Source organism: Tupaia chinensis, unplaced genomic scaffold (assembly GCF_000334495.1).
Source record: "Tupaia chinensis unplaced genomic scaffold, TupChi_1.0 Scaffold144276_1, whole genome shotgun sequence".
Classification (NCBI taxonomy): Eukaryota; Metazoa; Chordata; class Mammalia; order Scandentia; family Tupaiidae; genus Tupaia; species Tupaia belangeri.
The window spans coordinates 3685590-3700506 of record NW_006204133.1 but is presented as its reverse complement, the minus strand read 5'-3'; the positions used below and the strand labels follow the sequence as shown (position 1 = coordinate 3700506).

The 14917-nt window shown below is 41.6% G+C and overlaps 1 protein-coding gene across 1 annotated transcript in view; it reads left to right on the top strand.

The window, feature by feature from the left end:
• AFF3 (ALF transcription elongation factor 3) overlaps positions 1–14917 on the top strand; it is a 531321-nt gene that overhangs the window by 382235 nt on the left and 134169 nt on the right. Inside the window, 1 exon segment of the mRNA XM_027767542.1 lies at positions 3625–3676. Within this exon segment, the coding sequence (XP_027623343.1) occupies positions 3625–3676 (52 nt within the window).

Genomic DNA, 14917 nt, shown 5'->3' with positions numbered 1-14917 from the left:
GAAGTATTAGGTCATTGGGAAAGTCATGACACATTTTTCTATACAAAAACGTATAATCCAACCCAATAGTTGGGTCCCATTACAGAAATGAGAAAGGCCAGGCCCAGACAGTGGCTCAACAGTAACATAACTGGACCCACATGGAAAAGGTCCTGGGTTCCTGCCCCAAACCCTCCCCACGCATGCTAGGTGCATGCACTAGTGCCCATGATCCAGGCCATCCGAGACTGGGTATGGATCATGGCATCAGGACCCTGTCGGGGGTGCCTGGCACTCTCTCTACTTAAGTGTTCCTCTTTCTCTCTCTCATAGAAGAAATAAGTGAATAAGCTTCAAACAAACAAACAAACAAACAAAAATAGGATAAAGAAAGTAAAGACAGATGCCAAGACCCAGAGATGCAGCCTACCCAAGACTGGGGGCGAGAGGCAGCCTGAGATTCAGCGTGTTTGTGTGTTGACACATTCTGCATATGCTTAAAATAAGCAAAAATGAGCTGCGCTCTGTGCTGTTGAAGAGGACCTCACATGGTTTCCACTGTCCTGGTAACTCTCAGCAGTGCCAGCCTCACGCAGTGGCCAAGTCTCAGGTCTGGCTGGCAGCCACACGAAGATCTCTCACTCAGGTCATGTGGGGGCTTCTTGCCTTGGCTGACAGCGGCCGTCAGATCTCTGCACACTGCTGTCCATAGAGAGATTAAACTTCCCAGCCACCCTTGGCGTGACTTTTGTCCAACAAAGGGCTCCTTAACATGATTGTGTGTGTCCCTTCCCCCTTTGGCCTACTCACTGACAGGACCACCCATGCTCAGAACACCCAGTGTTTGCTGGACAGTCCTTGAGATGAAAACAAATTGTGATAGCCATTTATTCCAAAAGAGGAGATGCGGAGTGGTGGCAAACAGGAGTCTCCTCCTCTGGTCTTTCTCATCAGAAAGGCATTTGTGCCAGTTGGTAGGAAGAGAATGGTGGGGAAGGTGCCTCAGCCGAGCTGACAAGCGTGTGCTATGTGTCATCACTGGAGACTCAGGACAAAGAAAGCACAGCCCCCTTCCCTAGGATGCTCCCAAACAGTGCTCTAATAAGTCACCAAGATTTGAAGCCAAGTGTATGTTTGTGGGGTTTAGGAAGCGAATGACGCACCAGATGCACAGAGTAATTGGGGGTGAGGCTCTGTAGTCTCTGCTGGTGGTTTCATTTGCATACTTGTGGTGTATAATAATGAAAGAATCACACTTCCTGAGGCTGGGAGAATAACAGTAGCCTGTGAAGAAACAGATTTCATGCCCTGATGGCAATGGATTAAATGTACATCAAAAACTACTTAGAGGAGCGGTCGGGGCACTGGACTCCCACGTGGCCGACCATGGTTCAAGTCCTGAACCCAGCGACTTGAAACTTACACCGCATACCTATACATGTGTGCCTAAGATACCGGGAGGAGAATGGAGGAGAAAGGATTATGGCGTGTCCATATCCCCCAGGGGTTGATTTCTCGCTTCCTCTCTCTCTCTCTCTCTCTCTCGCTCTCTCGCTCTCTCGCTCTCACTCTCGCTCTCTCTCTCTCTGTCTCTGTCTCTTTGGTGAGTGCATGCACTCTATAGCAAAAAATAAATAAATAAATAAATAAATAAATTTCCCAGTTATGTTCTCTAGAACAAATAAAAGAGTTTTTCTAGCTTTTTAAAATTGGAGGAGCAAATAGATTTCATAGACTCACAGACTCTAAATTAAGATTAGGGGCCAGGTTGTGGCGCAGTGTTAAAGCAGTTGGACCCACATGGGATAGGTTCTGAGTTCACATCCCAAAATGTCCCTGGGCATGCTGGGTACATGTGTGTTCATGAACCAGGATGGCTAAGACAGGATGGTTCACAGTATGAGGGCCCTATTGGCCCTATTGGGGGTAACTGTCTCTCTCTCTGAGAAAGTAAATAAACTTTAAAAAGCTTTTTTAGAACTTTAGAAAGCAAGATTTGACCTTTGAGATTGTCCAGCTCACCCGTACTTTGCAAAGGGGAATGAGGGTGGGCTTCAGGTGACTTGCCCCAAACCGATGAACAGTGAGGGCAGAACGGGGTCTGCTCCGTGCCCTGCCAGCTCTTTACCTCATAGTTCACCCCAAAAGTCACTAAAGCAGCTTATAAAAATATTCAGAGGAATATATCGATGAAGGGCCTAGAATTGGCCTTGGAAGGGCCCTAGGCACAGTTCAGGGGACAGTCTTTGAAAGACGACTGCAGGGAAGACAATGAGGCTTATAAGCACAGGGCCCAGCGGCCATCAGCCTTATGTCTGGAGGCCCAGGGTCCATCAGAAATGAACTCTCTCCTGCTCTTCGGAAGAACCCCTCTGCTTCTAGAGAGGAGAGGGCTTTTAGAGAATGTGCTTCTGAGTAAGATTTCTTTTGAAATGCTTTAATCTGAAAACTGCTATCCTACAAAGAAGTAATTCAGTAGTGCTGATAAGAATCCAGTTTTTCAGCCAGCTGCTGTGACACAGAGGTAGTGCAGTGTTCCACAGTATTAAGGCCAAGTGGGGCCAAATTCACCTCCGGAGGTCTCCTTGTGCATACTGGGCATGCGAGAGCTTGCCATCTCAGCTGGGTGAGGCTCGGAGTGGACCAGGGATAAAGACCCTGTTCAATGTGCCCCAAACTATAAACATCAAAAAAATACAGGTTTTCATCAGTAGCAGTTAATGGGGTCTGAAGTTGTGTTTCTTTTTTCTACTCTTAACCTTTATGGATCCCAGAGGGTACTTCCCTGCTGCCTGTGCCAGGAGAAATCTGAGGGACCCCAGGTGGGCTGGGAGTTACTGTCACAGCCCTTTCAGAAAGCCCCTCCTAGTCTCTCTCCCCCTCATAGGCACATCTTCTCCAGCTCTTTGACTAACGGGAGGCCTACCCAGCTGTGGCTCACTCTGCAGTGCGCTGTTCCATGGCACTCAGCAGATCTCTATTTGTTCACTAATTCTCTTTACCACGAAGACCCCTGGCCAGGCCCAGGGACCTAGCACAGCACCTGGATCATGGGAAACACTAAACAAGGAATTGTGGAATTGAAACTTCCTGGGGAAGGAGCCCTGCTTGGCAGTAAAAGAAGACTTTGGGAGGCTGACTCCCATGGGAAGGTCCTGGGGTTTGTGACTGGAGACCTCCCTGAGTATTCCAGGCTCACACTTGCTCATAATCTGGGCTGGCTGGGGCTGGGAGTGAATCACGGTCTCGGGACCTTGTTGGGGAGCTGTCTCTCTGTCTCTCACTCTCTCTGTTACTCTCACTCATGGAGGAATAGTTTTTTAATATATATAGAAGTTTTCATATATATATATATATGGTTCATAAACTTCCCAGGGAAAAGCCCCTATTTGATTCTGCTTGTGTAAAACAGCATCTTCCTGAAGCAGCGCATTATCTACGACTGTCATGAGAGCTCATTTTCATGATGTGACTGTCTGCTGTCTCCTAAGTGCATTAGAGGAAAAGCACTTAAAAGAGAAAGGAAAAAAAATAAGGAAATCAAATAGACTTACTACCGGAACGCAGCTCTAGTAAAGGTAGTATTTTGGTGCTGATTGATTTCAAATCCACTCAGTCCCTGTCTCTCTTTGTTCCTTCTTTCAGAATGCTAGAAGATGACCTTAAGCTAAGTAGTGACGAAGAAGAGAATGAACAGGTAAGCTCTCCTTTCACGTTGCCATCCTTGGGTTGTGACTCAGATACCACTGCCCTGGTGGGCCACGTGGGTGTTCGCAATCACGCAGACTTAAGTTGTGATGCTCCAACATCCAGGGGTTTCCTCTGCTCATTACAGTCTTCTGTGCCACAGAGTCAGCCTATTAAAATATCTTAGACTTCATTTCTCTAAACACTTTTTTTTAAGAGTGATTCTTGCTATAGGGTGTGTGCACTCACTAGAGACAGAGAGAGACAGAAAGCAAGAACTCACCCACGGGGGGATGGCCACACCGCAGTCCCTTCTCCTCCACTCTCCTCTCAGGATTTTGGGCATGCACCCACACGTGCCCCGCATGAGTTTCAAGTTGCCGAGTTCAGGACTAGAACTGCAGCTGACTATGTGGGAATCTAGCAACATAACCATGACACCATCTGCTGGTCCCCTCTCTTAACACTTTAATCCTGTGATTTTTTTTTCCGACATTGAGACCAATAATGGGTATTTACCAGGAAGCTGGCTAAGATCAGGCTTCACGATGAAGCCGTGTGCAAGTGCAAAGCTAACTGGGCTTTTGAAGATCAAACATGTGACCTTAACCTCATCGGCATGCATCAGGCAAGCTGTACCATTAAATATTGAGAAGTCTTATACAGATATTATTAACATTGAGAAGGAGCAAACGTAGAGGTGAACTAAAATGATGAATAAAAAATAATCGTGCTCAGTGTAGGCTGTTTGTCTTCAATGATAAATGTGCTTGAAATATTCTTCCCCCGTGTTGATTTATCAGCTTGAGACATCAGTCAGGGGGTTATAAATACTCTTCTGATCAGTCAGTTAAGGCGAAAAAATACCCACTTAACATTCATCACTTCCACTTCTGGGTTTCAGGCAGTGTTTGTATTTTAAAAGCAAGTTTGAAAGCGCTAAAGGCAGATTTTCCTACGCTTGTTTCCTTTTGCCCGTCACCTGTATTGTATTTTGTCAGGTTTGGGTAAATGTGATTCAGAGGGGTTTTTGTAAGTCATCTTCACGTGCAATACAAAACACTCGCACTGTCCACTGATTATAGAATAGCAAACGTAATACATGAAATGCTGTGTGTGTGATTCAGCTAACGTATGGAGAGAGTGGCCAGAGGGGAAGTAAAGGTCAAAGGGAAATTTCCAGGGAGACATCTGAGCAGGACATGGCTGCGAGGCCACAGAAGAGGTTGCTCACCTGGTGAGAGAAACTGAGGCACTCAAGATATGAGAGAGATGTTTAAAGAGTGTGGAAACCGGATTGACAAGCAAACCCCTCGGTGAAGGAAGGTTATCTTCAAGGAGAGCTGCTCAGACTTCGAGTTTTTGAGAGACTGACTCGTATGTTCCTAGACATGCCTGCCAGGACAGACAGATAGCCACAGCACAGGGACCTTGGCAGACACGAATAATAGCCTCACTTGTAATTTTGGTCCCTTGTCTGTGTGATTATAATTTCACCTCCGTGTTTTTTCCGCTGAGAGACTTGGGTAAATGCCTTATGGATTAAGTCATATCAGATGTGTAAATTATGTATACTTTGGGGGCAAGCGGTATGAAAAAAGTGCTGGATTTGCACATGGGCAACCATGGTTTGAGTCCCAGACCTGGCATCTTGAAAGCATACCAGACGTGTGTGCACATGTGTCCAAAATCCCAGGAGGAGACTAGAGCAGAAAGGACTGTGGCATGCCATCCCTCTGGTAATTTCCCCCCCTCCCTGTCTCTCTCTGTCAGTAACAAGCACCCAATTGTTTTATGTCAAACCAGTACATCGAAAAAATATAACCAAAAATGTGAATATTTAAGATTAACGGCAACAACTGAGCATTCATAGGAAGTATGCCATTATATCTCTTATGCTTTTAAGAAAAAAAGCACTTGATGGCAGTGGGTAGCATCGTAGTTGAGGTGCCTGACTTCCACATGGTGGACTGTGGTTCAAGTCCTGGGCCTGGCAGGTTGCCTTCTCACTTTCCCTCTCTCTTTCTCTCTGTCTCTCTCTGTTGAGCACACATGCCCTACAGCATACTTAAAATAATAGTAATAAATTAAATTAATGAATAATTTTTAAGAAGAAAAAATAGCCAAAAAAACTTTAAAAATCTTGTATACTTGGTGTTAGAAAAATGATTCACAGACTATTTAATTCAGGAAATCTTTCTTTAATCAGAAATAATTTCCTAAGCTATTTCCAGAAAACATTTACAATGAAAGCTCAACTTAAAAAAAATCATCAATGATACTGCACCATACACATTCTCTAAGAAAGTTAGAATTTTTCATTGACTCATTTTGTCTTACTGGCTACTCACTTTCAGTCTGTAGCCATTGGCAATATTGTGTTGTGAATGAATACAAAGGGCAGATCCTTTATTCGTGCATTTAACCCCTGTGTATACACCTTCCTCTTTTTTTGCAATAAAAGGAACTGACAGAATGAATGATTTTTAGCAGTAAAATCCTTTTCCCCTAATTAAGACTCTAGATAGTGATTTCATCTATGATAGTTTAAATTATTGCTTCAACATTAATTATAGTAAGTTGTCCTACTTTGGCCTATAATTATACCCTGGTCTAATCATAAAAATCATAATTTATAAACTTTTTTAAATGTCTAATGATAGGGTACTTTTTTCTTTCCAAGACCAAAAATAGGATTTTCCCCTGAAAGCATATATGTGTGTGTGTATGTAAATACACACGCACGTGTACATACATACATATATACATAAACATGCAACACACGCAGATTTCATTTCTCTGGCATTGTGAGATGCTTGAAGGTTTAACATGAAGGAGATTTCCAGATGCAGAGTTTGCTTCTTAATCCTAAATCTTTCAAAAACATGTTCCATTCTTCTCTGCCTCATATATGCAGTATACTAAATGATTTGCTGCTGCTTCTATCATACCTGGTTGTCTTTGTGAATGCAGGTTTAGCTAGCGTGTATAGCCGCTGTAAAAAAGAGATGTCTTCAAGAGCTTCAGACTGATACATCTATTAGCCTTTCCTCAGACAGCCTCCAAGTTCTTTTGTATTTGAACCTTCCTGTCTAAAGTTTCCTTTTCTCTTCACTTCTCTTATTTTTTTTTAGAAGTTTTTGCCTTAGGGCACGTGCATTCACCAGAAAAAGAGAGAGAGACAGAGACAGTGAGAGGGAAAGTGAGAAATCATCCCCTGGGGCGATGGCCATGATGCAGTCTGTTCTCTGCCATTGTCCTTTCCGGATTTGGGGCACTTACACATGCCTGACTGGCCGAGGACTCAAACTGAGGTCGGCCCTGTGGGAGTTCAGCAACATATCCACTACGCCATCTGCTGGCCCCTTCTCTCAGGTTCTTAAAGACGAAGAGATAGTCGAGCGATAAAGAGCACGGCAGCCAGCCCTTCTTCAGGGATTCAGATTCCCACTCTGGTACTTAGAAGCTTTGCACCTTTGGCCCAGCCTTTGAACGACTAGATGTTTCAGAGTCTCCATTTGTAAAACTGGAATTAATGTTAGATCTTCAATACTGCCGTTTCCATGGAAGCTGAAGTCACCCTTATCTTTGTGTCACCAGATCCAATAGACAGGTTTTTCCTTTTTTATTTTTTATAAAAATGACTTTAAAATTTTATAAATGGTAAAAAATGTTTGTAATTATCAACTTACAGTTGAATATAGCATGCATAGAGAAAAGTACACATGCCCTAAGTATATAACTTGTTGAATATTCGTGAAACAATCACACCCATGTAACTGGCACCAGATCATGGGGGCTGACTGGTGCCTTGCTCTGTGAGGCTGGCCTGCATTGGAAGGTTCAGGCTCACATCGAGAAAGCTCCCGGTATGTGCTAGGCATGCATGTGCTCGTGACTTGGGCCTGGCTGGAGTTGGAATGAGTCACTCACTGCATGAACACCCCTTTAAGGGGTCTGTCTCTCACTCATGACAGAAAGAAGGGAAGAAAAAAAACAGAAATGACCAGTCTCTCAGGTGCCCTCATGTTCCCTTCCAGTTACCATCTTCTAGAAGAAAAACCACTTTCCTGTTTTCTAACACAAAGAATAATTTTGCTTGATTTTGAACTTTGTATTGATGGACTCATACAACATGTATTCTTTTTTTTTTTTTTTTTTTGAGAGGCTTTTGCTATAGGGCACGTGCGCTCGCCAGACAGACAGACAAAGACAGAGAGATAGAAAGCGAGAAATCACTCCCCAAGGGGGATGGCCACGCCGCAATCCCTTCTCCTCCATTCTCCTCTCGGGATCTTGGGCTTGCATGCACATGCGCCTGGTGTGAGTTTTAAGCCACCGGGTCCGGGACGCGAACCGCTGTCAACTATGTGGGAGTCCAGTGACATAGCCATTACGCTAACTGCTGGTCCCTACAACATGTATTCTTTCGTGTCTGTTTTTTTCACTCAACATTGCTTATGAGATTCTCCCATGTGATTGCATATAAATTGCCCATTTCCATTACTGTATAATATTCCATTGTGTGTATATACTATAATTTACTTATCCATTGCAGGGCTGATAGGCATATGAACATTTTGGGCAGTTAGAATAGTACCATTATTAGCATCCTTGTCTGGGTCTTTTATTGAGCATGTGAGAACATTTCTGATGGGTCTGTGCCCAAGAGAATAAATGTTGGGATAAATGAGGGTATGTACATGTTCGGCCTTAGTCCGTTTCCATGGAAGCTGAAGTCACCCTTATCTTTGTGTCACCAGATCCAATAGACAGGTTTTTCCTTTTTTATTTTTTATAAAAATGACTTTAAAATTTTATAAATGGTAAAAAATGTTTGTAATTATCAACTTACAGTTGAATATAGCATGCATAGAGAAAAGTACACATGCCCTAAGTATATAACTTGTTGAATATTCGTGAAACAATCACACCCATGTAACTGGCACCAGATCATGGGGGCTGACTGGTGCCTTGCTCTGTGAGGCTGGCCTGCATTGGAAGGTTCAGGCTCACATCGAGAAAGCTCCCGGTATGTGCTAGGCATGCATGTGCTCGTGACTTGGGCCTGGCTGGAGTTGGAATGAGTCACTCACTGCATGAACACCCCTTTAAGGGGTCTGTCTCTCACTCATGACAGAAAGAAGGGAAGAAAAAAAACAGAAATGACCAGTCTCTCAGGTGCCCTCATGTTCCCTTCCAGTTACCATCTTCTAGAAGAAAAACCACTTTCCTGTTTTCTAACACAAAGAATAATTTTGCTTGATTTTGAACTTTGTATTGATGGACTCATACAACATGTATTCTTTTTTTTTTTTTTTTTTTGAGAGGCTTTTGCTATAGGGCACGTGCGCTCGCCAGACAGACAGACAAAGACAGAGAGATAGAAAGCGAGAAATCACTCCCCAAGGGGGATGGCCACGCCGCAATCCCTTCTCCTCCATTCTCCTCTCGGGATCTTGGGCTTGCATGCACATGCGCCTGGTGTGAGTTTTAAGCCACCGGGTCCGGGACGCGAACCGCTGTCAACTATGTGGGAGTCCAGTGACATAGCCATTACGCTAACTGCTGGTCCCTACAACATGTATTCTTTCGTGTCTGTTTTTTTCACTCAACATTGCTTATGAGATTCTCCCATGTGATTGCATATAAATTGCCCATTTCCATTACTGTATAATATTCCATTGTGTGTATATACTATAATTTACTTATCCATTCCATGGCTGATAGGCATATGAACATTTTGGGCAGTTAGAATAGTACCATTATTAGCATCCTTGTCTGGGTCTTTTATTGAGCATGTGAGAACATTTCTGATGGGTCTGTGCCCAAGAGAATAAATGTTGGGATAAATGAGGGTATGTACATGTTCGGCCTTAGTAGATTATCTCAAACCATTTTCCACAATGGATGTACCAACTGATGCTTCGACCAGTAATACAAGAGAATTCCACATCTTCACCACGCATTTGTCTTTTTGCATTTGCAAAGAATATTGGATCTGAGTTTTCTATTTTGTACTGTCTTTGTCTAGTTTTATTGTAGGGTAATACTAGTCTCGTGAAGTGAATTGGGAAATGTTTTCTGCTCTTCTCTTTTCTTGAAGCAATTGAGTAAAATATTGATGTTAACTTTACTTTGGAAGAATTCTCTAGTGAAACCTGTGAGTCTAGAGATTTTTTTAAACTTAACAAGTTCTACTTCCTTAATAGTTAACAGGGCTCGTCAGATGACCACTTCCTACTGGGCAAGTTGTAGTAATATGTACTCTTCTGGTAATTAGTCTTTCCTTGTCATTTAAGTTGCCATATTTATGTGCATATAGAGTTATTTGTAGTATTCCTTTATTGTCCTTTTTTAAAAGTGTATTTCTTCTGAAACAGACAGACAAATACCCCTAGCAAGAGCTGTATGTGTGACTCGCCCTCAGTTTCAGCCAGCCTGGATCATGGGCATTCGTGTATGCCTGGCGTATGTGGAGCCTGGGCCCTTATGTGGGTTCAGTGCATCACTAGTGTGATATTTATCTAGTCTTCTTTATTGTCCTTTTTAAGTTTTTTAAAAATGTTATTTATTTATTTATTTTTAGGTTCTTTCCTAGGCCACATGTGCTCACCAGAGAGAAACAGAGAGAAGGAAGGAAAGTGAGAAACCACCTCCCAGGGGCGTGGCCATGCCACATTCTCTTCTCCATTCTCCTCTTGGGATTTTTTGAGCATGCACGCACACGCAACTAGCATGATTTTCAAACTGTCATGTCCAGAGCTTGAACCATGGTTGAGCATGTGAGAGTCCAGCATGTTAACCACCACACCACCTGCTGGCCTCCTGTTATTGTCCTTTTGATGACTGCAGGTTCTATAGCAACAGCCCCTATCTCATTCCTGATACTCATCACCTGTCTTCTTTCTTTCTCTCTCTCCCTGTCTTCCTCTCTCTCACTTTCCTTCCCTCACTCTCCCCCTCTTTCTTCCTTTCATTCTTTGTCAGTTTTCATAGAGTTTTATTAGTTTATTGATCTTTTAAAATAACTAGTTTTTTGTTTCATTGATACCGTACCTAGTTTTTCTGTTTTCCATTTCATTGATTTGCTTCATTCTGCTTACTTTGGATACATTTTTGCTCTTTTTCTACTTTCTTGAGGGAACTCAGATATGAATTGAGATTATCCTCTTATAATATAAACAATTAATGCTATATAGTTCCCTCTTAGCAGTGTGATAGCTTTATACCACATATTTTGACATGTTGTATTTTTATTGTCATTCAGTTCAATGAGAATTCCTCTTTGATTCATAAATTATGTAACAGTGTGTTGTTTCATTTCTTTTTTATTTTATTTTTTGTTTATTTTATTTCATTTTCTTTTATACATTCAATCACATTATTTAGCTTACAAAGTGAATATTTCAACATGTGAACATTTCTCCCTAGTCCAGTTGATAAAACGATAAAATATCTTCAACAGATAATACCACATTTCTTTGTCCCATTAATGCTTTGCCTCTCTATTTTTCTTCTAAATGTCCTTCCTCAGACCCTACCTTTTTACACACACTACTCTATATGGAGTACTATTCAGCCATAAAAAAAAACCTGACTTTTGACAGAAAGTGGAAGAATATGGAAAATTTACTGCTGAGTGAAGCAAGCCAGGCTATGAAGGAGAGGCATTGTATCTCCCCACTTGTATATACCAGGTGTCCACACTCTATGACTGAAACTGATTGACTAAAGGATATAGAAATACAGTAAATGGATGTAAATACCAGATATAGTATGTTGTTTAATTTCTAACAAGTGTGTTGCTTACAGATCTCCTTTAATCTTACATTTATTGGCTTCTGGTTTAGCTCCATTATGATCAGAGAACATATTCTATATGATTTTAATTCTTTTTTTTTTTGGAGAGGTTTTTCACTATAGGGCGCGTGCGCTCACCAGAAAGACAGAGAGAGAGAGATAGAAAGCGAGAAATCACCCCCCAGGGGGGATGGTCATGCCGCAATCCCTTCTCCTCCATTCTCCTCTCGGGATCTTGGGCACGCACGCACACACGCCCGGCGTGAGTTTAAGCCACCCGGTCCAGGACGCGAACCGCGGTGGACTACATGGGAGTCCAGCGACATAGCCATTACGCTAACTGCTGGTCCCTGATTTTAATTCTTATAAATTTTTTGAGAATTTTTTATGGCCTGTTTTAGTATATGTTTTATGGGTCCTTGAAGAATATATATTCTTCAGTTGTGGGCTGAAATGTAAATGTCAGTTAGATCCTTCTGTTTGGTGTTGTTATTGAGTTCTTTCATATTTTTTCTCACTTTCCACCTAACTGTTCTGGTGATTGTTGGGAGAGGAATGTTTAAGTCTGTGGCTATAATCTTAGATTTATTTCTCCTTTCCATTCTATCATTTTTTGATTCACATACTTACAGCTTTGTTATTTGGTGCATATCTGTTTAGAATTTCTGTGTCTTGGCTGATTGACTCTTTCATCATTATATACTGATATCTCTGTTCATTTTCTTTACTCTAAAGTCTACTGTTCCTATGTCAGTATAGCACTTCCTGCCTTTTTTCTTTGGATTAATACTTATATAACAGAACTTTTAAATAATTTTCAATCTACTTATATTGTTATATTTTAAGTGAGTTTCTCATACATAGCATGAGTCATTTTTATGCGCTCTTCTATTATTTTTTTAGAGATTTTTGCTTTAGGGCACATGCACTCACTGGAGAGACAGAGAGAGACAAAGAGACAGAAAACAAGAAATCACTTCCCGGTGGGGGAGATGGTCACACCACAATCCCTTCTCCTCCATTCTCCTCTAGTGATTTTGGGCACACACACAGCAGTGTGAGTTTTAAGCTGCCAGGTCTGAGACTCGAATCATGGTTGGCTACATAGGAATCCAACACCTTAACCACTAGGCTACCTGCTGGCCCTTCTTCTACTTTCTTTCAATTGATATATTTAGACCATTTACATTTAATATAATTATTGATATGTTAAGGGTTAAGTGCCACTTTATATTCTGTTTTCTGTTTGTTCTCTGTACTTTTTCATTTGTTTTCTTTTTCCTGCCTTTTTGTAGGTTCCTTGAGCATTTTTAAGAACTCCATTTTGTTTTATATATAAATTTTTGTATGTATTACTTTGTATAGCTTTTTTGATGTCTATTTTAGGTATTACATTATATATGCATAACTTATAATAGTTTATTAGTGCCGTAATTTTACATATATTCTCCCTTAATATACTATAATTCCCTCCAACACAGATTTGACAACAGTGGATAATATGTAATTTAGTTTTCTATCTTCCCAACTTCTTGAGTGAACAACTTGAATATTATTCTATACCTTATTTATTTTTATTTTCATAGCACATACCATAGCTGACTAGCTTCTAAAAGGAAAGACTAATTTTTCTATTACCAAATTCACACAACTGGTTATTATCTCCACTCATTCCCCCTCTCCCACCCATTACAAAAGGCACTGTCCTACCTCTCTCAAAAGTTCATTCCTGGGACCAGCAGTTAGCATAATGGCTCTGTTGCTGGACTCCAATGTAGTCGACTGCAGTTCGAGTCCCAGATGTAGTGGCTTAAAACTCAGACCGGGCGCATATGCATGTGTGCCCAAGATCCTGAGAGGAGAATGGAGGAGAAGGGATTGTGGTGCGGCCATCCCCACCACCCCCCGGGGGGTGATTTCTTGTTTTCTGTCTCTCTGTCTCTGTCTGTTTGGCAAGCACACACGCCCTATAGTAAAAAACCTCTCCAAATAAATAAATAAATAAAAGTTCATTCCATTTCCTCAGTTAATTGAGTACTTGTTCTTTTTATTATTTTATGTTCCCCCCTCTCTGCCAGATCTGGTCTTTTTTGGGTCACTAGTGAATTGAGCCAAATATATTGGTCTCTTTTCTATCACTTATAAGAAAAACTTGCAAACTTGCAGCCTCAAAGACTGATTTTTTTTTTTTTTTTTTTTTTTTTTTTTTTTTTTTTTTTTTTTTTTTAGAATAACACCATACCTCACCACTCTGGGCTTTTATTTATTTATTTATTTATTTTAATTTCTTTCTTTCTTCCATGAGCAAGAGAGAAAAGTGACAGAGAAACAGCATTTCTAACAGGTGCCACAATCCACCCTCAGCCTCGGCTAGCCCCTGATCATGGGCACACCCATGCCCAACATGCTCAGGAAGGTTCCAAATGTGAGCCCAGAACTTTCTCCCATGGATCAACCTTACAGATAGTCATGTTTTACTACTGTACCACTCTCAGGAACCAGCAGTTAGCGTAATGGCTATGTCGCTGGACTCCCACGTAGTTGACTGCGGTTCACATCTCGGACCCAGTGGCTTAAAACTCACGCCGGGCGCGTGTGCGTGCGTGCCCAAGATCCCGAGAGGAGAATGGAGGAGAAGGGATTGCAGTGTGACCATCCCCCCTGGGGGGTGATTTCTCGCTTTCTGTCTCTATGTCTCTCTCTGTCGGTCTGGCGAGCGCACGCACCCTATAGCGAAAATCTCTCAAAACAAAACAAAACAAAACAAAAAAACTACTGTACCACTCTCCAGTCCCTGAACATTTCTTTTCTGGCTCCTTTGTTAAATAATTTTCTCCACACAATCTTGACTATCAGAGCCTTTCAGTATTTATTTCTGACTTCTCTTCTCCACTTCCACTCTCTCTGGGTAATATCCATTCCTATGACATTCAGTTTTTATTTACAGACTGTTTTTAAAGTTATAGCCTCAGCTCAGAACTTTCTTCCAAACCACAGGCCTACTTGACTTTTCCACTGGAATGTCACACAAGCATTTCAGTATCAATCTGTGTCAAACCAGACCTCTGCTCTTTGCCACCCTTCTATCCAGACACACAAATATGTTCCTCTGTGATCATTTCCATTTCCAAAGCTAGGGCTGCCAGGAGCCCAACTATTCAAGCCTAGAAATATCAGACTCATCTTCGGTGACTCCATGTTCTTTACTCAGATACTGATTTCATCTCTAAGTCCTATAAATTCAACCTCCAAAATTAAACATTAGTCATCCCCTCTTTCAATTCTGGTCTAAACCAGTGTCTGTTATAACACTGTCATATTTCCGTTTCCTGTTCTCTATACTGCAACGCCCCTACAGTGATCTTTTTAAAAAATGTATATCAGATCAAGTCATTCTTTAATCTAAAAAAAAAAAAAAAAAAAAAAGGAGGGGTTTTTCCAAAAGGGG